The sequence below is a fragment of the Antedon bifida genome, chromosome 6 (assembly GCF_963402885.1).
Source record: "Antedon bifida chromosome 6, ecAntBifi1.1, whole genome shotgun sequence".
NCBI lineage: Eukaryota > Metazoa > Echinodermata > Crinoidea > Comatulida > Antedonidae > Antedon > Antedon bifida.
Window position 1 is genome coordinate 13,400,416 of NC_136231.1, and position 22,018 is coordinate 13,422,433.

General features: G+C 32.2%; 1 protein-coding gene across 1 annotated transcript in view; it reads left to right on the forward strand.

Annotated features, from left to right (window-relative positions):
- The window catches only part of LOC144845422 (lysosomal alpha-mannosidase-like), a 114,721-nt gene that overhangs the window by 82,557 nt on the left and 10,146 nt on the right, over positions 1 to 22,018 (forward strand). Inside the window, exons 13-20 of the mRNA XM_078702744.1 lie at positions 2,955 to 3,071; positions 3,618 to 3,744; positions 3,837 to 3,922; positions 6,951 to 7,172; positions 8,203 to 8,321; positions 9,629 to 9,730; positions 10,096 to 10,183; positions 10,516 to 10,596. Of these exons, the coding sequence (XP_078558870.1) occupies positions 2,955 to 3,071; positions 3,618 to 3,744; positions 3,837 to 3,922; positions 6,951 to 7,172; positions 8,203 to 8,321; positions 9,629 to 9,730; positions 10,096 to 10,183; positions 10,516 to 10,596 (942 nt within the window). The remainder of the gene's footprint in view (positions 1 to 2,954; positions 3,072 to 3,617; positions 3,745 to 3,836; positions 3,923 to 6,950; positions 7,173 to 8,202; positions 8,322 to 9,628; positions 9,731 to 10,095; positions 10,184 to 10,515; positions 10,597 to 22,018) is intronic.

Here is a 22,018-nt window from a genome sequence, read left to right on the forward strand (position 1 = left end):
CGCAAACCCCCGCAAACCTCCAAAAAAACATAGCAAACCCCACCGAACCAACATAAAAGTGATTGAATCATGTAGTGTACAACCCACTGGGTATATCCATGTAAAAAAAAATTAAATTTCTACTGTTAACTACTTATTTTTGGGGTAAAACATCATTTTTTGGTCAAAAATGATTGCTAAACCCTGCAAACCTCCAAAAAAATATAGCAAACGCCACCGAACCAACATAATAAAAGTGATTGAATCGTGTAGTGTACGACCCACTGGGTATATCCATGTAAAAAAAATAAAAAAATTTCTACTGTTAACTACTTATTTTTGGGGTAAAACATCATTTTTTGGTCAAAAATGATTGCTAAACCCTGCAAACCTCCAAAAAAATATAGCAAACCCCAGCGAACCAACATAATAAAAGTGATTGAATCATGTAGTGTACGACCCACTGGGTATATCCATGTAAAAAAAATTAAATTTCTACTGTTAACTACTTATTTTTGGGGTAAAACATCATTTTTTGGTAAAAATGATTTATAATTTTTAACCAAAAAATGATGTTTTATCCCCAAAATAAGTAGTTAACAGTAGAAATTTAATATTTTATATACCCAGTGGGTCGTACACTTCATGATTCAATCACTTTTATGTTGGTTTGGTGGGGTTTGCTATGTTTTTTTGGAGGTTTGCGGGGTTTAGCAATACCCTATTTTTCCCGTCAAATTGGACGCCATATTGGATTCTGACTTGATTCATCAACTACTATGAGAAGTAGTTATTAAAGTATGCCTCTACTAATTTTAATCATTAAAACACAACTGCAAGTAACAAAAACTGTTAATTGATTTTCCCTATCCCCTATATATAGGTATTTGTGTGTGTTAATAGGAATTTGTGTGTGTTTATATAGGCCAAAATTTAAAAGTGCCGTAAAAAATTTTCCCCAAGACCCTGGGATGGGGATTTTTTTTCTGACATTCTATATGGTATACTCTATCAGAAAAACAAAAAAAAAATTTTCCTATACTTTTTTCCCGCAAATGTGTATATTAACTGTTCTGCACCCATAAAGAAGATAAATTACTAACTGATAATAATGAAATAAGACAAAGATGGAAAGAATATCTGGAAGAGTATATGCTGCATATCTAAAGCCAACAGTGTGTCCGCTTGAAGATGAACAAAATGTAAATGAAGAAAGTCTGGGACCAATATTTCTGAAAGATGAAATTACAAACGGAATTAAAAGACTACATTAAAGCTGAAGGCATAGATGGGATACCTGCAGAGATGTTAAAACAACTAGAAGAAGTAGCAACCTTGGAACTTACCAAACTTTCTAACAAAATCTACACACAAGGAAAATGGCCAGCGGATTTCACTAAATCTGTAGTAATACCCTTGGAGAAGAAAGTAAACACCCAACGATGTGATGAACACCGAACGATAAGTCTCATAACGCATACATCTAAGATAACACTTAAGGCATTAAATGACAGATTGGCATCAAAACTTGCAGAGTATATTGGAAAGGATCAATTTGGTTTTGTAAAAGGAAGAAGCACCAGAGATGCGATTGCCGTGCTGAGAGTGATGGGAGAAAAATCCTTAGAATATGGTAACGAATTGTATATATGCTTTGTGGATTATGAAAAAGCATTCGACAGGATTAATTGGATCAAATTGATGATCTTGTATAGAATTGGTGTTGACTATCGGGACAGACGGTTAATATGGGAGCTGTATATCAATCAATCTGCATCAATTATAATAGACGGGCAGTTATCTGAACCAGCACAGATAGGTAGAGGTGTCAGACAAGGAGGAATACTGTCAACTAACTTCTACAACATTTATGAAGAATTTCTACTTTCAGAAGCACTTACAGACTGTAGTGATGGAGTAAAAGTTGGTGGTCACAGAATCTCAACTGTACAGTTTGCTGATGATAAGGCTGTGATGGATAACTCTAATGTCGGTCTCCAAAGAATATTAACGAAAATTAATGAAGCAGGGAAAGAATATGGAATGAAGATAAACACCAGAAAAACTAAAGTAATGTGCATTACAAAAAGAGCAAATGTACAAATGGAAATATATGTTGATGGGGAAATTATTGAACAAGTTGATTCCTTTTGCTACCTGGGAACAAAATGAGTGAGATTCTAAGGAGAATAGGAATGGCAAAGGGGAAATTCCTAACAAACTTAACAAGTAAAGCAAGTATTGAAACAAGAAAGGAAATGGTTAAAGCATTAGTATGGAGTGTTGCATTATACGGATGCGAAAAATGGACATTAAAAAAAGAGGGAATAAACAGAATAGATGCATTTGAAATGTGGTGTTGGAGAAAAATGCTAAAAATTCAATACACAGAGCACAGAAGGAATGATGACATTTTGAATGAAATAAGATGAAATAAGAGAAGAAAGACAACTAATGAAACGCATTAATGAACAGCAGAAGAAATGGATTGGTCACAGTATTAGAAATGGAGGATTATTAAAAATTGTGATGGAGGGTAGATACGATGGAAAAGCAGGTAGAGGAAGGAAGAGAAAAATGCTACTGGATAGACTTAAAAATGGAAACAAATATTACCAACTAAAGGACAAAGCATTAAATAGAGAAGAGTAGAAGAAAATGTCATGGACCTGCCAATTGGCAGATGACAAGGTAGACAAGGTAGGTAGACTCAAATAAAGAAACAGAAGAAAAAACCCAAACAATTGCACCACTCAGTATGGAACAGCACATTTAACATGAAAGTTAAATATTTTTACATAGTTGCCATGTTTATTTAAAAGTTATTATTTATGCATTATAAGCTTTAAAAAAAGAGAAAGAATAAAGAAAAATAAATTGATAGCATATAATAATAGGTGCTGCACTCACCGATAAGTGGTTTATCACCTAATATATATTACACAATAATTTGTCTTTGTATTTTTAAAATACAGTTTGCTGTTGTGGTTTATAATCCAATTGGACGAGTAGTGACGCAATTTGTACGCATTCCAGTCAATGGTGATAATTTCCTTGTTAAAGGCCCCGATGGAAAGCCAATAACAAGTATAGTAAGTTTTGTAATAATAAAAAACAATCTAAAATTCCTATTTTCATATTTATTTTATATTGACACATAAAATGTTACCTCTTCACCTTCAATATGATCAATAATGTTAAAAAGGTAAAAGGTTAAGGTATTAATATTTGTCCTTAAACTGAGGAAATTCAGATTAGGCCCTCCACGGACCCACAGCAGCCAGCAGTGCAGCACCTACAGTACATTACCAGAAATACACACCGTTAGACGATCCCCTATTCTTTGCGAATAGTGTACCAAGTTCTTTAACAGAATTACAGATAATGGATTAAGTTATTCTACCAAATCTTTCATTATTTTTTTTTTTTAATGCATTGTTTTTCTTTTATTTGTGAATTAATGTTCCTTTGGCTTGGTTATTAAGACTAGTAATTTATTGTTATGTTTACTTCAAAAGTTGGAAAAAACTTTTTTTTACATTCTTTAAAAGCTAAAATTGGATTTCATTTTTTAGATAATTGTAAGAAATTCGTTTTTTTCCTTAAGTTTAGCTGTAACTTATTAATTATGCTTTCAGGTTTCAATTGTATCTGCATCAACAAAAGCTGTAAGGCGTAGCAGGGGGACAGCTACACATGAGTTAGTGTTTATGGCAACCGTTCCTGCTCTTGGCTACAATACCTACATGGTATATAGGGCAGAGTGTAAGAATTTTATTATTTAATATTTTGTTATGTGGCTTCTAGTTCCTGCATACCATTTTGAAAGCTAAAATTAATTAAATCTGTCATTGTAGTTACACAGAAGTTTCAAGAAATGGTATTTAGCAAGCCTATGAGAGAAAAAGCACCGTCAACATCTCCCATTGTCATCGAAAATGAAGTAAGTTTACATTTAAGATATAAAAATTTAATTTATTAATTATTCAAGCATAACAGTACAAAATACAGAAGAAAAAAATGGAAATCAATCTTTGAATACGGTTCATGCATGATTCAGAAGCTTATCGAACAATATGAAAAATCTGTTCTGGAAAGACATCCTCCATTCATGGTCCGAGTTTATCGCTATACTTAACTTAACAATATCTGTAAACTAAAATGTATTAAAAGAATTAATATGGTTTAATGATTCAATTGTAATAAATAATTCTCCAATTTTTTACATCAATTATTATGAGAGTGGTGTATTAAGGTTCATAAATGATCTAATGTCAGGTAGAGAAACCTTGCTTAGTTACGAAAACTTCAAACAACTCTATAATTAATTGATTAATTGATGCAATTACAACTAGATATCCTTCTTTGGGTACAGAAATAAGTACTAAACTAGATTTAATTCGTCACTATGACGAATTATAGGTTATATGCATTGATTTAAATAAAGATAATTGATTTTTAAAAGATATATTGATTGATTGATTTTCTCAGAATCTTTAATTATTTGTAATATATGATAGGATCTTGCTAACGCAAATACAATAGCCGGTAACACAATCCGATCAAAGATCCCTCTGCCTATAATGTCAAATACCACATTTGTTGCATAATAATAATGATGTGTATGTGTAAATTATGTGTATAAATCTATACACTAAGAAATAAAATTAAACAAACAATACGGATAATAAAAAAACATCTTATTTCGTTTCGTTTCCCAAGGTGAGGCTCTATCTCGGTACCTTGAATGCCATAGACACGAGCACAGACCACCGAGCCATACACAACTGACTAAAAGATGTATCTGAAATTGAACTGCTTTTCAGTAATACACAATCAAATAAGATTAATTTCCTTTTGTCCGATTTTTCGGAGCGTAAAGGCTGACCACTTTAAGAATTCGTTCTCTAAGCATAAAAATGATATCAAAGGTACCTGGAAAATTATAAACTCATTACTAAATAAACATAAGAAAAACGAAACCGACCTACCATAAACTGTGACGGTAAGTTATCCACCGACCCAACTCTCATCTCTAATTCGTTTTAATACTTTTTTTGCACAAATATGTTCTTCCCTTGCCAACAAAACACCCCAAACCCAAACAAATTTTACTGACTTTTTATTTGAACCTGTTCCTCATTCATTGTTTTTTACCCCAGTTGATCAATCCGAGATCTATACTGTTATTAATTCTTAAGAACAACAAGCATTTGATTTTGATGACTTTAGTACTAGAGTAGTCAAACACACATGTGAACTTTTAATCAATCCACTCTGTTATATTTTTAATCTGTCCATTTCCAAAGGCGTATTTCCAGACAACTTAAAACTTGCCTAAATAACACCAATTTTTAAATATTGAGACAAATCTAACATTAACAATTACCGTCCTGTATTCCTTCATCCAAAAACACAAAATTCTCTGCGAGAATCAATAATTTCGTAAATGATATTGTTGATGCCTTCGAAAACAATGAATTTGCTATTGGTACATGCATGCGACCCCATAGACCATTCAATACTTTTAGCTAAACTTCAAACTTATGGTATTCGCGGAATCACTAACAATCTCTTTAAAAGCTATCTCTCCATTATACCAAATTCAATAATGCCTCCTCCAAATTCCTTCCTATATCTCATGCTGTCCCGCAAGGTTCTTTATTAGGCCCTCTACTTTTTTTACTTTACATTAATGATATAAACGCATGCTCAAATAAACTTTCTTTTTTCCTTTACACCGATGACACCACCGCCATATATACACTTGTTGAAACTGTTAATCAAGAACTTTTCAAAGTTTTTCATTATTTTTCAGCAAAATACTTTCAGTTAATACCAAAAAATGCTTATACATTAAAATACTTCAACAAAATAATTTTCTTTATTCTTCAACCACCGCCTTATACCCTCCCCAATTATGTAATTTATTCCATTCAAATTCTTACTATCATATTTACCCTACTTGATCCGCGCCAAACTTGCATATTCCCCAGCATAAAAAAACATCGTTCCAACACAACATCAGATATAGTGGTCCTACCCATTAACATAAAAAATTCCACAAAGAAGAAAAGCTTTTCCTATAATTTTAAACGCCATATTATTTCAACTTGCTTATAAAATTATAAAGAAAAGGTGAAAAATAAATACCTCTACTCATTGCAATCGATCAACTGATTTTGTTTTGCCCCTTATCTGTTTGTGTCTTGTGTTTCAGTATTTGTGTGTACTGTATGTTCTGTTTGTTTTTGTGTTGCTGCATATGAAAGAGTGTTATTATTGATATCTATGGCTTGCCCAACACAAATTTCTCTTGGTTTTTCCTTTTTATTTTACTTTTTGGGACCTTGCCACTTTCAAAACTCAAAGAAATATATTACCATTTTTTTAAGGCACTTCTTTCCTTTCCAGTCTGTTTTAATTTCATAAAATATTTGTAAATTGAAAGAAATGTTCTCTTTTTATTGTTATTTTGTTTTGAAAGAAATAAATGTTAACTTGAATTGAATATAGATACTGTAATCAAATACCTGTGTCACTTTATATAATATATATGTTTTGCTATTTCATCATATAGATACTGTAATCAAATACCTGTCACTCTTTATCTGTATGTTTTGCTATAGGAGAATTGATTATTAACGTTTGTAGTAGTTACTAATAATAATTGTATTGTCAATTTTTGTTTGATTTTGTAATGTATTATTGAAATGAAAGATTGAAAATAAAAAAATAAAAAAGTTTGGAAAATAAACAAATTTACAATGGTAAAGAAACTGCAGTTGTATGTTAATAAAAAGAAAAGTTAATACTGTATAACAGTTCATGATGCATCTAGGTTAAGATACATTGGAAAGATACTAAAAAGCAGTGATAAACATAATATGTGAAAGTGGTTGTAAAAAGTGGCTAATCATAACTATCATGTACTATTTTAACCATATTTTTTCCTTTCCTTTCTACTGTAGTTCCTAAAAATCACTTTTGATAACAACACTGGTTTACTTGACACTGTCATAGACACAGTATCCAACCTGACAATGATGGTTAAGCAAACATTTTTATGGTACAACAGCAGTACAGGAACACCAGATTCCTCTCAGGCATCCGGTGCATACATTTTCAGACCAAACCATACTAATCCAATACCAATCATGTTAAGAAATAATGTTTTAACAAAAGTTTATCAGGTACTAAATAATGTTGCCAGTTGATTAATGAATTACAGGACATAGTCCGGTCCGGTAAAAAATAATGGGTAAACCTAGGCAAAATTAGAACAGAATTTATTTTTGTGGTAAGTATCTCTAAAGACCTATCAAAACAATTACATATCAAAAATAGAGGAAAATGTAGTTGAAGAAGTTAGGTTAATGTCAATAAAACCAAAATGGCCACTATTTACAGTATTTTTCTATATATCAGGTATAGTCTAGGCAATCTAGAATTTAAAGTCAAACAAATTTCAAACAAAGTTTTTATTTTTCAAATTGAACACATGTGTCTGTCGAAAGTTTTCTTTCATCTACAAAGACTTCTACTGCGATCAGCAAGTGTAATAGATAAACATGTTGACTTAGTTGAAAGTATGCCTCTGAAATCATCTTACTTCAGTTCCCCACTCCAGTGGTAGTTTGATATGTAATTTAGACTAAAACAATAAATATTTTAGCTTTACAATGGTACCAAGAACAAATAATAGCAAATGATCTCTTTGTTTGGCAGTCAAATTGTTGAGAACTACTGTATACATCTTTCTCAAACTTTCCCTTTCAGAAAAATGGCAGCCGTTTTGAAGTATTTTTACCATCTTGAATTTATTTGTATTATCTCTAGTGATAGTTTCTTGCAAAATATATGTTTTAATGACTGTGGTTGAACAAATATTTGCCAAAATCGGATGCTTTAATACTGATATTTGGGTAAAATTGAGAGAAAACGGCCATTTTAGATATATGTAAATTAGCAATTTTTCTTCATCTCCCTTTTTTCTCCATTTTTTATATGCTGTTCATATGGGTCTTAGGAAGTACATACAACAAAAATAAATTCTGTTCTAATTTTGTCTAGGTCAAACCGTATTAATGCTCCCATTTAAAAGGAGTTGGCGTTAGTGTTATTACTTTGATGATATCTTGCCTTGAAAAATAAAAAGGTATACTAAAGTAGAAAGTATTGACGTTTTTATAAAATTAATTATAGTATTGATTTTTTTTTTAGAGTTACCTTATTCAAGAAGTTCATCAAGAATTCAGTCCATGGTTGACCCAAGTTGTACGATTGTATAAAGCTAAGAGGCATGCAGAATTTGAATGGACTGTTGGTCCAATTCCATTTCAGTAAGTCATCTAAATTAATATATATTTAAAATACAGATAAATAAGTCAATTTTACAGATTCAGAAATAAATGTAAACATGTTTAAAGGAAAATGCTCTATAATTTTGGATTTGGGAAGCTTGAACATTGTAACTATGTATTCTTTTTATTTACCTCCGCCAAGGAGGTATATGTAGTCGATCGCGTTTGTTTGTTAGCAGGATTACTCAAAAGGTAATTACAAGATCTTTACCAAAAATGAAAATACAGATAGATATGTGGTCAACGACCACTCCATTAAATTTTGGAGGCAATCCGGACCACAGTCCCAATTCTGGACCAATTCTTTTTAGTATTATTTTCAGACCTGCTAGTGTTAAAAGATAGGATAACATTGATTTAATTTACAGGTTTTTTGATACGAGTAGTTTTAAAAAAACTATTTCTTTTTTAAATGTTTTTGGCGTTGCTGTTCTATTGTTAGTCAACAGAATCTATTGTTAGTTGAAAGGCTGGTTACATAACCATTACACCAAATTTGCATACACATGCTTGTAGTGAAATTAGCCTAAATCACACACAAATATATATTTTCCCGGAGAAATCTTAGGAGAATTTTACAGTAGGCAGAGGTATGCAACTGTCGGAGTGGCTTTCTAGTTATAACCTTGAATGGCAATTATGCTTCGTAATATGTTTGATAATTTACCCATGTGACAAACATAATGATCATTAGTTTTGTGAATGCAAACTAGATTTCAATCTTTTATATATATATATATATATATATATATATATGTAAATGTATGATTATATATAAATATATGAACTTTCCTCACATGTTTTGATCAAATATTATTTCAGATAAATATATGATATGATAAATATGACGATGTATTTGGTCACAAGCTACACATGAATGGTTTACCCAATAGCCTTTTAGGCTATCATTTGTGTTGAAGAGTATATAATTTGAATTTAAGTGTGGAAAAAACTGTTTATAGAATGTTGAAATCATTAAATCTAAAAATTGTCACAAAATTCATCAATTATGAATGAATATTAAATCATTGCTTGTGATCAGATTCAATGGCTCATCACCCGGTGGGCACATCACCCGGTAGGCACATCGCCCGGTAGGCACATCGCCTGGTAGGCACATCACCCTGTGAGCACATCAGCAGGTGGGCACATACCCGGTGGGCACATACCCGGTGGGCACATCACCGGGTGGGCACATTGCTTTGTGGGCACATCACCCGGTGGGCACACAAAAGAATGTGGAAAGTCTGATGATCAGTACTGTATATTTGTATTTTTACCAAAAGAGATGGATTTGGGAAAGAGATCATAACACGTTTTAATTCGGATATTAAATCTGGCAAACAATTTTTCACTGATTCAAATGGAAGAGAAATTCTAGAAAGAGTGTAAGTAATTATATGCGTTATTACTCTTATGATGTTGATAATTATATAAAGTGATATTCATTCAAGGCGCCTAACTGAAATTAGTTGGATATTAAAATGTCTAAATATTATAAATAACTTTATAGATTTGAATTAAGTTAATCACTGTTTTTATGTATTAGAAGTAACAGAGCAAATCCCATCTGCTGTCCATATTATATAAGTTAACATCAATCCCAAAGTCCAAAAGAAGTCTCCGCATACCAGACATGGCCTCTGAATATGTCTTCACCACCCACCACCCTTGACTTCTATAGAATAGAAATTTCGCAAAATGCTTTCGTTACTATGAGATGCAGTGGAATATTATTTGTTTCCATTTATAGTAAAGATCACCGTGATACTTGGTTATACAATGTTACTGAACCAGTGTCTGGTAATTATTACCCAGTCAACAGTCGAATATACATAAAGGTAATGTTTGTAAAAATCAATTAAATAACTGAAGTCAAATGATAAATTATAAACCAATAATTTCTTTTTTATTCTTTAACCAATAATTTTAACTGACTAAAGTACACAATTAAATATCAAACTGTGACATTAAATATTACACCAAATAAAATGTATCACCCAATAAATAAAAACCATGGCAATGTGATACGAGTTATAATGGCATTGCATGAATTCTAAATAATTAAATGCACAAAGACTGATATAGATTTAAATAATATAATGATAATTTTCAATCATAATAATCAATTTTATGGAATACTGTTTAATATCTTTATTTTGTGTGAAAACAGGATGACAAGAAGCAGATGACAATATTGACTGACAGATCACAAGGTGGAAGCAGCCTTCAAGAAGGTTCCATAGAATTAATGGTAAACATATTTCATATAAATAAAAGTCAATCGTGTACCATACTAATGTAGATTTTACTGATACTGATATTATTTTATTGTCCATAGTAATATAAAATGGAAATACATTTGAAACTGGCATGAAATATTCAAAAAAAGATATACTTTACAAATTCAGAAGATTACAACAAAATACACACAAATACATGAAAAGCTAGGTTATATATAATACATACAGATAAAAGATTTTTTAATAAAATTATTAAACTATTAAAAATACAATATTAAAAAGGAAGAATTGCACAATGATACGTTAACTCTACAGTTTCCTATCTTTTTTACCGCGAGTTTATCAAATGTATGCTATAAAGGCATTGGCTATAAAGGCGTAACAGGATCGGTTTGTTCTTGTCTTAGGGACACAGAGCCTACCACTTTGGGATCGTTTAGGGGATGACTGACATCACTCATTATACGCAAAGCAGCCTGTATTGACCTATCATTTTTTAATAATTATGCATTACTTTGAATACATGATATATAAATTTATATGTAAATACATGAACATGATGGGTTGAAACTGCATCACATGACTACTGCTGCGAGGATCGTAAATCGTATATTTCCTCGAGTACGATGATATTGACTGAGTAATTTTCACATGATTATCGTGTCCCTGTCATTAAACATATAAAATCCATTGAAAATTGATATTGACTGTGTAATTTGCGTGTGGCAACACTCGCGTTTGGCGAATAAACAAAAGTCATCTACTGGGGCTCAAACTCAAGAAGATTAGTCCACATCATCACAAGACTACGTTTTACATGCCGCGCCATGTACAGTAACTTGCTTGAAGAAATAATTCAACTAAAATATTTAAACTATGCATACATAGCGCCCTCATTTTGTTATTCACCCTCTATAGATGCGATGAAAGACTGTTTGTGGTTGATACTCTCACGGTAGCAACCTGGTACGCACAGCGTGCTGAACATCCGGTGATTCGGCTCGAAGAAGACAAATTATTATTATTTATTCAGCTTACCTGATATTATTATTATTATTAATGTAGGCTTATTGATGGAAATTCTTCTGTTAATTTAAAAGAGCTAGGCCTAAATGAATATTTTATTGCCATGGAATCATTAATTAGTAATTATCTGTATATTATTCTTCGCAAGGTAAGGTGAATGCAACACCTAACTAGGCAGGCTTATTACATAAAGGAGGCCTAGCTACTCGACCTAGTAGATATTTTACTTGTTGTTGGCTATGTAATATAACAGACATTGCCTTTTATATTGGTAAAATATAAGATTTGAAATCCCCTCGGGAGATGATGATATGCTGTTGAGAATTATATTTCCCTCAGCTGGCGCTTCGGGAAATATCATTCCCTCGGGATGTCAAATCTTATATTTTACATCTAAGCAGGCAATATCTGTATAATATTTATATGTCTAATCCACATGAAAGTGAGTTTGCAGAATGTTTTAAATGCCAAGTCAACCTGGGACGTACCTGTGTACTTTGCATGTACAATGAGCAAAATATTATATTTGGTTCACTTATCTATGAGTGCTGTCTAAGCGCTGTCGCTTGTGTTTTTCCTGTCCTTAGTTTCCTGATTCCGTTTTGTATTTTTAATGTTTTCTTGTTGTTTTTGCGTCATGGTGGAAGAAGAAGACAAATTTCACAGCACAGAATAAACAATTCATACCATTCTTTGTAATGCTCATTCTGTGGTAACTAAACCTGATGAACTGCAATTAAACCTTAAAAAGAGAATTGAATTGAAATGTTTATTTAGACTGGTCTCGCAGAGGGCCCAGTTATGATCAGTGGCTGTGATGTACTAGTATACCGGGGTCACCCCTACTCATCTCAAAATATGTACTAGGTTCTTTAAAGTTGACGTAGCAATTATAACTGAATCCTGGTTTTCACCACACATCACCAAAACCAGATACATTCTTAATTACAATCTGTTATCTACTTGTTCCACAGGGTCAATTTCAAGGTCAAAATATCGCTCATCCAACACAAGAGTACACACAAAAAAAACAAATAATACTATATTTATGCCTTATGATCTCCCTTTTACAAAAATACCTTGGTTTTCAAAATCGGACAGGTATTTCCAGAGATGTAGCTATTGTGATATCTCGAAAACCTCTATTCCGATGAAGTTTGATTTGGTTTTACTCACTAAAATTATCCATACACCAAATTTCATCAAAATTGAAGGAGGTAAGATTTAAAAATGTATTTTTTTTGGGTGAACTGAGATGGAATGACCCACCTTTGGACAATTTTTATTTTGCTTCTTCTGTGTTGTGAAGAGAGTAGTCCTATCATTATGGGGACAAGATTTCAATCGTATGATCATGCCAGAGCCCTTGACCTAAGACCATTGTCTTGTCCCAGACCATTGTCTTAAATTTGCCAAAAATCTTGCCTTTACAAATCATTCTGCTAATTTGATTCCTCCCACTAGACTCCAGTTACACGGTAGAACATTATGCAATGCTGACAAATTCTCTCAATCCAAAAGTAAAACTAATTTTCTAATAGCCCTATTGCATTTTTTACTCAGTTACTCAACAAACCCCTTTCCCATCTGGCTCCATCTTCTCTCTTTTCAGTGGTTCCTTTTTTTGGGGTATTTTACAGTTCTTTCGCAATATCATATTCGACTTTGAAGCCCATCATGAGCCATTCGAAGTATGGAATTAGACTGGCCTATGATAGAATCTGGAAAAAGTCGATCCTTAAGCCCATCCATCTGCCTGCATGATGTCCCGCAAGGAGAATCCATGATTGAACTTGGTTGTGTCTACCCCTGCTTTCTCTCACTCAACAGGTGACTGTGTGTGACAGATCTTTTTGTAAGGGGATTTGTAACTTATAAATAGCTGGTTCCTTGTGATGATCCATTGTCTTTTGCAGGTAGGTACGCACTCCAGCCACTGGGCATAGTGAATAACTGGAAAAAACTGGGATTTCAATCAAATGGATACCGTGTCCAACCCTTGCCTGCTTTGGCAAAGCTAGGTAAAATGCAAAGGGAAGTTGACGATCTAGAGCTTAAAATGACTGTAAAAATTGTAAGACCGGAGGTAGGGACATACCTTGGTTTTGGAGGATTTCTATTAAAAAATGCCTCCCATTATGTGTCATGCTGAAATGTAGACACCCAGATGTTACAGGTGCCAAAGCTGGATCAAGCTGTCTGCCCTTACACCATAACACCAGCAAGCCTGGTATTGATCGATTTTCTGAAAGGACTTTGGGCACTCTGTGAAAAGCCTTCTGCAAAATAATGTCCCTGGAGGTTAGCCATGTCGCTACATTCAGTCTCTCCCACAGCAGATGTGCTTGACCTGAATGACTGGCAACACCTGGGCTTTTAACTGTACGTTTAGAATTGTGACCTGTTCTTACTTTCTGCAGGACATTCTGGTTTATTTGGTTAAAAACACACATTTTGGTTTGCAGTATAACACTGAATTGTATCAAAATTCACAAATAGGTTAAAAAATTGACTATATATTCAAATTTTAAAACAATAGGTCATCAAACACCAACATTAAAAAATCACCATAAAATGCAGTTATTAAGGACCGTATGGTCGGTTTACAAAATCTTTCTGTGCAAAAATTGCTGGAGACTGTAAAGTGAGTCCAGTAGCAGTTTCACGATTCGTGAGGAATAAATGCATAACATTCTTTCTCAAATTTTATAGTAAGTGAATGCCGACGAACATCAAGTCTAGTCAAATTTAGTATTTCAAGGGCTGTGATTATGAAGTATAATGTGTTGTCCAATGAGTCTGCAAGCATGTTTTTGGATTAAATTTCGAATGATTGGGAAATAACAAGCACATTCAAGGATGGAGCACACATATAAACAATACATAAAAACAAGTTTTGGAATTGGGAAGTAGGAACAATCAACAGATCATTTCATTTACATGTCACAGATAGTGACTGAAAACAGAGGCAATAAATGTCTTTTTAAAAGACATTTTCTAAAATGAATTCCCAAATAACAATCATTATCAATAAAACTGTTTGCAAAATGTTAAAATAATGAGGATTTATCTTGAAATATTTTTTTACAATTTGATTTAAAATTTAAATAATTGGATGATTCTTTTACTTCTTGTGGTAGATCATTCCATACATGAGCACCAGCGAATTTTAGTGAAGTCATTATTATTTTTGCATTTGGCTTTAGGGAGAACCATATTATGAGTATCTGATTGCCTAGTAGTATATCCATGTCTATCGAAAACCATTTCTATATCATTACATAGTCTTGAAGGTGCAGTACCATTAAAACATTTGAACATGATATCGCATAGTTTCTTCTTATTTGAAATGTTTAAATTTTTGTTTTTATTATGTCATCACCACGTATTGTTTTATAATTAAAATTGTTTGTACCAATGCGTGCAGCTCTTTTTTGTAATTTGTGTATTTTCATTTGATTCTCTATGCTATAATTACCCCAAACTGAGATACCATAGTCCATACATTGTATTGTGGCTATGGTAGGTATAATTTTATCAATAAATGTTTATTTATATTATTCTCACAGATTTCCTCATCTTTATCGTTTCAAATTAATTAATTAAATTTCAGTATATCACCGGGCGGTTTAGAATTAATGTTCTGTGCCTGATTTGTTTATATATATAAAAGTATCTCTTCGGAGATCCCGCCTCGTGAATAAAAATACTGTAAGATGAGGGCGTATCAATTTGATCTCTGGTGCGCGTGCGTACAACTGAGGACTAGTGCTGTTCTGCCGTACCACGGCGAGAATGTTAAAGAGTCGCTATCCAATCGAGTTCGAACAATACCATGAAAGCCCCAGTGGTCTAATGGTTAGGACAACTGCATATCAAGCAGGCGGTCCGAGTTCGAGTCTCGGTTGGGGCGACTTTTTCTCATTCTCACAGATTTCCTCATCTTTATCGTTTCAAATTAATTAATTAAATTTCAGTATATCACCGGGCGGTTTAGAATTAATGTTCTGTGCCTGATTTGTTTATATTAAGTAATAGATATTCCAGGTGGCTCACTTTGTTCTGGTACAAAGTGAGTTTTAAGTTCATTACCTTTATTGATGGATTTATACTGTATATTTATGTTTGTTATGGTGGTTGAGCCATTTCGACCACACCTTAATTTGCTATTGGCTATATGTATACTCACCTGCTTATATTTAAGTGTCTTTCATTTCATTTATTTATTCGACCAATACACAGACCAGAACAGAACAGAAACAGAGCACAATGGTCAGGGGCAACTAAAGCAAAACAATTACTATACCTCTAACCTTTGGTTAGGATCTAGCCTGAATTACATGGTGTTTATTTTTATGAGGCATTATCATTGTTTAATTTGTATAACTTTACTATTATTATTTGCTATTATCTATTTTGGCACAAAAGAAGCCATAATAATACTTACTATGTTGACAATATCCGCCGTATCATCGAGATGATCGGTAGTCGGCCTAGGTATTACAGTGTCTGGTTTTTTAGATATTTTCTATTTATAATCTTTTAATAATAAGATAATAGTATTATAACAAAATTGAATTAACAATAAAACGGTAAATCACAAATTCAAGAAGGAGGCAACTACTGACGGGTTTCCAAATTAACTCCACAACAGCATAACTACAGCAAACGCACTGTACGTACAGACTATCCGCGACCTTGTTTTGCTGTGGGCGGTTGTCCTATCTAGGCTAAACCTATGAAATACCTTCTACAATAGTTTAATTTGATTTTCAATTATTGCACCTCTTGGTTGTTCCCGGTGCAACAATTTGTCCGTTAATAATTTATTATTATTTACAAAAGTTTCCAATAGCGTTGGAATTTTATTTACTTTACACCAATCAGTCAGTACAAACAACAATGATTGCTGCAAACGCTAGCTCACTGATCTACAATGATTGCTGCAAACGCTAGCTCACTGACCTACGAATGTGCAATAATCTCGTAACCATGTATTACGAGATGAAATGATGAATTATCTGATTGAAAAAAAACCTCTTGCACGAATTCCAATCCGGTTTCAGACCCTGATTTTTTACGGACACATGCCATATCCATTCATCAGATTATATTGGTATTGGACCTAAAAAGGGAGTTTGATACTGTGGATCATGATATCCTCTTGCATAAACTAAAAAAGTTATCTATCCGATTTCTCTATTTTACGGATTCAATCATATCTCCGAGGTAGATGCCAAGTTGTTGACATAATGGTACTAATCATCTCCAATGTTGGAAATATTTGGCCCTCTTCTTATTCTAGCTTATGTCAACGACATGTCATGATCTATTTATCATCATCATCATCAGTTATTATTATATGCTATTGATGCATCTTTCTGGTAAAAATGTTGACATTTTTAAAACTCTATTAAATTACAAAATTTAATTAAAGAAATAAAATCCATAAACAATTAATGGTTCATTGATAACAAAATTGCTTGCCTTCTCACTTATTCAATGTAATTATGACTACGGTTGCTGTATATGGTTTTCTCCCCTCATTAAAAATCTCAAAAACAAACTCCAAACGTCCCAAATGTGTTTTAGGACTGAATCCTCAAACTCATGTCGGTTACAATGAATTTAAAAACTAAACTGGCTGCCTGTGTTGACCAAATTTTCAGAACGGAAGATTTTTAAATAATAAATGGTTTATGTCATGAGTATTTAAAACAGATTTTATGTTCACAAACCAAGTAATAAAACTTGATTTTCTACGACAAGAAAGTCTATCTATAAACAAAAATCCGGTATACTGTACATAATAATAATAACTTTATCTGGATTGATGCTTTTGCAACAGTGGCACAAACCAAACGGTAGTTCATCCTAAATATAACAATTACAAAACCATTATCAAAAGTACGATAAAAAACAATACAATCAAATAAAACAAGAAAAATATGAAAAATAAACAGTAAATATGTAATAATAGGTTTTGTTAATGGTGAGACCATAAAACCATGCCTTTTTGATATATCTGTTACAAAAGTTATCAAATATATCATAAAGAAGAATAAATTTTGGGTATAGTAGATTACTGTTCATAGATACTCTATTGATGAGTAGATAAGTTCAGTTGCTCAATTATGTACAAAATGCTCAATTTCTAAATTCTTTCAAATTTCTCTTAAAGAATAGAAAAAAGAAAGCATTATAAATCTGTACAAAGGAATATGGAGAGTTGATATGTTGATATACATTGCTTTATTTATTAGGTGATTATTTAGAATAAAATGATCACCTATTGTTACCTCCGCCAAGGAGGTTATATTTTCACCCCTGTATGCGTGTGTGTGTGTGCGTGTGTTTGTGTGTGTGTCTGTGAACAGCCTGGAGGCCACAGTTTTTATCCGATTCTCACCAAATTTGGCCACAATGATCTATACACCAAAAGCTCGAATTTTGAAGGGTCAGGGTCAAAGATCAAGGTCCACAAAAAAAAAAGAATTAAAAAAAAAATAAAAAAAAAATAAAAAAAAAGTAACAAAAAAAACCCTCAGTGGGACTTGAACCAGCGATCTCAACTGTGAGAGGCTAGATACATAACCATTACGAAGACGAACCTATTTTTATCGTCGACGACCTTACGCCCATAGATTTGGCTGAAAAAAGAAAATGGAGTCGCGAAGTTCACAGCCTCTACCAGACAGGAGTTAAACTTCGATTTGTAGCGGGGAAATGGCGAAATGGAGGAGTCACCTATACATTCAAAGAAAACGAGTAGGCGAGCTGAGCTTGTGTTCACAACTAGAAACTTTATTTGTATTGACTATTATTCCTTTAATTAGACAATTATTTTAATAGCTAATAACTAATCTTAGGCCTTACTTTAGAAAATTTATGTTTACGACTCGGGAGTTCAAATTGCGCACGCCGCCATTTTATGGCTTTGTTTGAATCCCAGGTGTGTCACTACGGTATCGGTATGTTAGTATTTGTCTCTAATTTACATAACTACTCTTGCTTTTTATTTTTGATTACTTTACTTTTTATTATCTACTTCTCTGTGATTTATACTATATAATATTTATTATTTCCTCACAAAATCCAGACTCTTGTTATTCCATATATCTATTGTATTAAATATCCGCATAAGTTGTTTTTTTACTGTGATGTGTTCTATATGTAACAAAAGCATTTCAACCCTTACATGTTCTCTGAATTGCGTGGTATGCACCAGGATTGTTCATAAATCTTGTGCCTATGATGATCTTAATTGGATATGCTTTGCAAGTATCGGTGATATCTTTCCTTTGAACAACATTATCGATGACGATGAATTCATCAGCGAACTTGGTAATTTTTTCCATAATCATATAATAGACTTCAACAGGCTCCAATCGTTAGTACTTAACCCGTTCGATGTTTCGATAAATGGCATTAAAGATTTTGACAATGGTAATTTTTATGATAACAATGACCCCTGCAACTATAATCTTATCGATAATTTTAATTCTAAATTTTCCAATATTAATTCCACATTTAGCTTATTTCATATGAATGTACATAGTTTAGTTAAACATTTTAATGACGTTAATAATTTCTTAAGTGCTATAAATCATACTTTTAAAGCATTATGTTTCACTGAAACTTTTTTTAACTCAACCAAAACCAACTTTTCTTTTTATAATATTTCTGGATATAGGTTACTGCAATCTTCAAGAAGTGAAAGACATGGGGCGGTGTAGCCATATACTTGGACCAGAGGTTTCGTTACGTAATGATCTCAGTTCTATTATTTTCTCTAACTCTGAATCTATTTTTGTTGAATTAAATGCTAAACCTCAAAATATAGTACTGGGTGTAATTTATCGTCCCCCTGATCTCCCATTAAACTCTTTTAATTCCAACATTTCTAGCTTACTTGATACAATAAACAACGAAAATAAAACTGCCTATTTATGTGGCGATTTTAACATTGATTTATTAAAATGCAATTCTCACAATCTAACGTCTGATTTCATTAGCACTATGTTCGACTCAAACTTTTATCCTTTAATAAATAGGCCTACTAGAATCACCCCCTTAACTGCAACACTTATTGACAACATATTTTGTAATGACTTTAAGAATAAACTTTCCCCAGGTATTTTTTACTCAGATATCTCAGATCACTTCCCTGTTTTTTCTCTTACACATTCCTCAGTTTCTCTTACATTAAATAGCAATCTTTCAAAATATATTTATTTAAAAAAAATTAACGAAGTTACTTTGGCTAACCTTAATCAACATCTATTGAATTCTGATTGGTCTGATATGATATGTTTCATGATAAACTAAATGATTTGATTAACAACAATATTAAAACATCTTTATAGGCGCAGTTTCCGTAGAGAAGCCAAACCTTGGATCACTATTATAAAATCCATAGACACTAGAAATAAATTATATAAAACCTATCTTAAAACCGGAAAACAATCTGACAGAAATAAATATGCTAAATATCGTAATAAATTAACCAATTTAATTCATATTTCTACCAAAAATCATTACAAAACTAAATTCAACCTTTATAAAACAAATCTTAAAAAAACATGGAATACCATTAATTCTGTACTTGGAAAAAAAACCTCAACTCCAATTCCCTCTTATTTTATTCAAAATAATCGCAAAATAATTGACCCACATATTATTTCCCAATCCTTTAATGATTACTTTACAGATATTGTTTCAAATCTTGCAAACAGTATTGTTACACCCGTCGGAGATGAAACCTATAAAACTTTTCTTCCTGACCCCGTACAAAGTTCTATATTTCTTAATCCAATTTCCGTTGATGAAGTAAAAGACCTTATTTATAACTTAAAAGAAAATAAAAGCTCAGGCTATGATGGTTTTTCAAATCGTATTATTAAAAATATTTCAAATTCTATTTCTGCACCTCTTACTCATATTTTTAATCTATCTTTTTCAACCAGCATCTTTCTAAGTTCACTTAAAATTGCCAAAGTTATTCCCATTTTTAAAAAAGATAACCCACATAATTTTAATAATTATAGACCTATTTCATTGTTACCTTGTTTCTCCAAAATCTTTAAAGAACGTTTGATTCATACTAGACTTAACAATTTTTTAAACAAACAATGTTCTTTACTCCAACCAATACGGATTTAGGAAGTTTTTTTCGACCGATTTAGCCTTGCTAGATATATATGACAAAATAACAAATGCCCTCGATAACAATGAACATACTGTTAGAATCTTTCTTGATCTCAGCAAGGCCTTTGATGCCATCGATCATAAAATATTAATTAAAAAGCTAGAAAACTATGGTATCAGAGGCCTTGCTCTCCAACTACTCGAGGATTACCTTACAAACAGACAGCAATTCACGTCTGTCAATTCGTTCAATTCTAAATTATCTTACATTAAATATGGTGTACCCCAAGGCTCCATACTTGGCCCTTTGTTATTTTTAATTTACGTAAATGATATTTCAAATTGCTCAAATCTCCTTCATTTTGTTTGCAGATGATACTAACATATTTTTTTCTCACAAAAATAAACGTTTTCTTATCCAAATCCTAAATCATGAACTTATTAAAGTCACAAATTGGTTTAAGTTAAATAAATTGTCTTTAAATATATTAACTATATTATTTTTAATCGCACAAAAGGAAATCTTACTTTGGATAACTTATTTATAGATAATCATCTTATTTCTCGCGTTAAAGAAAATAAATTTCTCGGCGTTACTATTGATGCTAATTTAACTTGGAAACCACATTTAAATAAAATTAGTAATATTATTTCTAGAAATGTCGGTATTATTAATAAACTAAATTATATTTTTCCTTCAGAAATCCTTTTGTCCTTGTATAACACTTTGATTTTACCTTATTTATCTTATTGTAACATTGCATGGGCCGTTACACCCGACAAATTTAAAACACTTTGCCCCTGGACAAGTACAGAATCTACTAAACTTGATCGTATTTTTAAACTACAAAAAAGAATTGTCAGAATTTGTGCAGGGGCACCATTTAATTCTCATTCTAAATTATTTTTTCATTATTACAATGTCCTAAATATTTATGATTTAAATAAACTTTTAACCAACACTTTTATGTTTCATCTTACTAATAATACATTACCACCTTATGTTTGTTCTTTATTTACTAACGCATCCGAGCTCCACTCATATAATACACGATTTTCCCAGACAAATTTCTTAAGCGATCTATCAAATTCTAAACTCAGACGCTCTTCAATTCTGTACAATGGCCCAAAATTATGGAAAAATATCCCCCCTTCTTTAAAAAAATAAACATTCTCTTTCATCATTTAAATATCATTATAAAAGCCTCTTGGTCTCAGTGTATGGTGAGTAGTCTCCTCTTTCCTTCTTTTGATATTTTT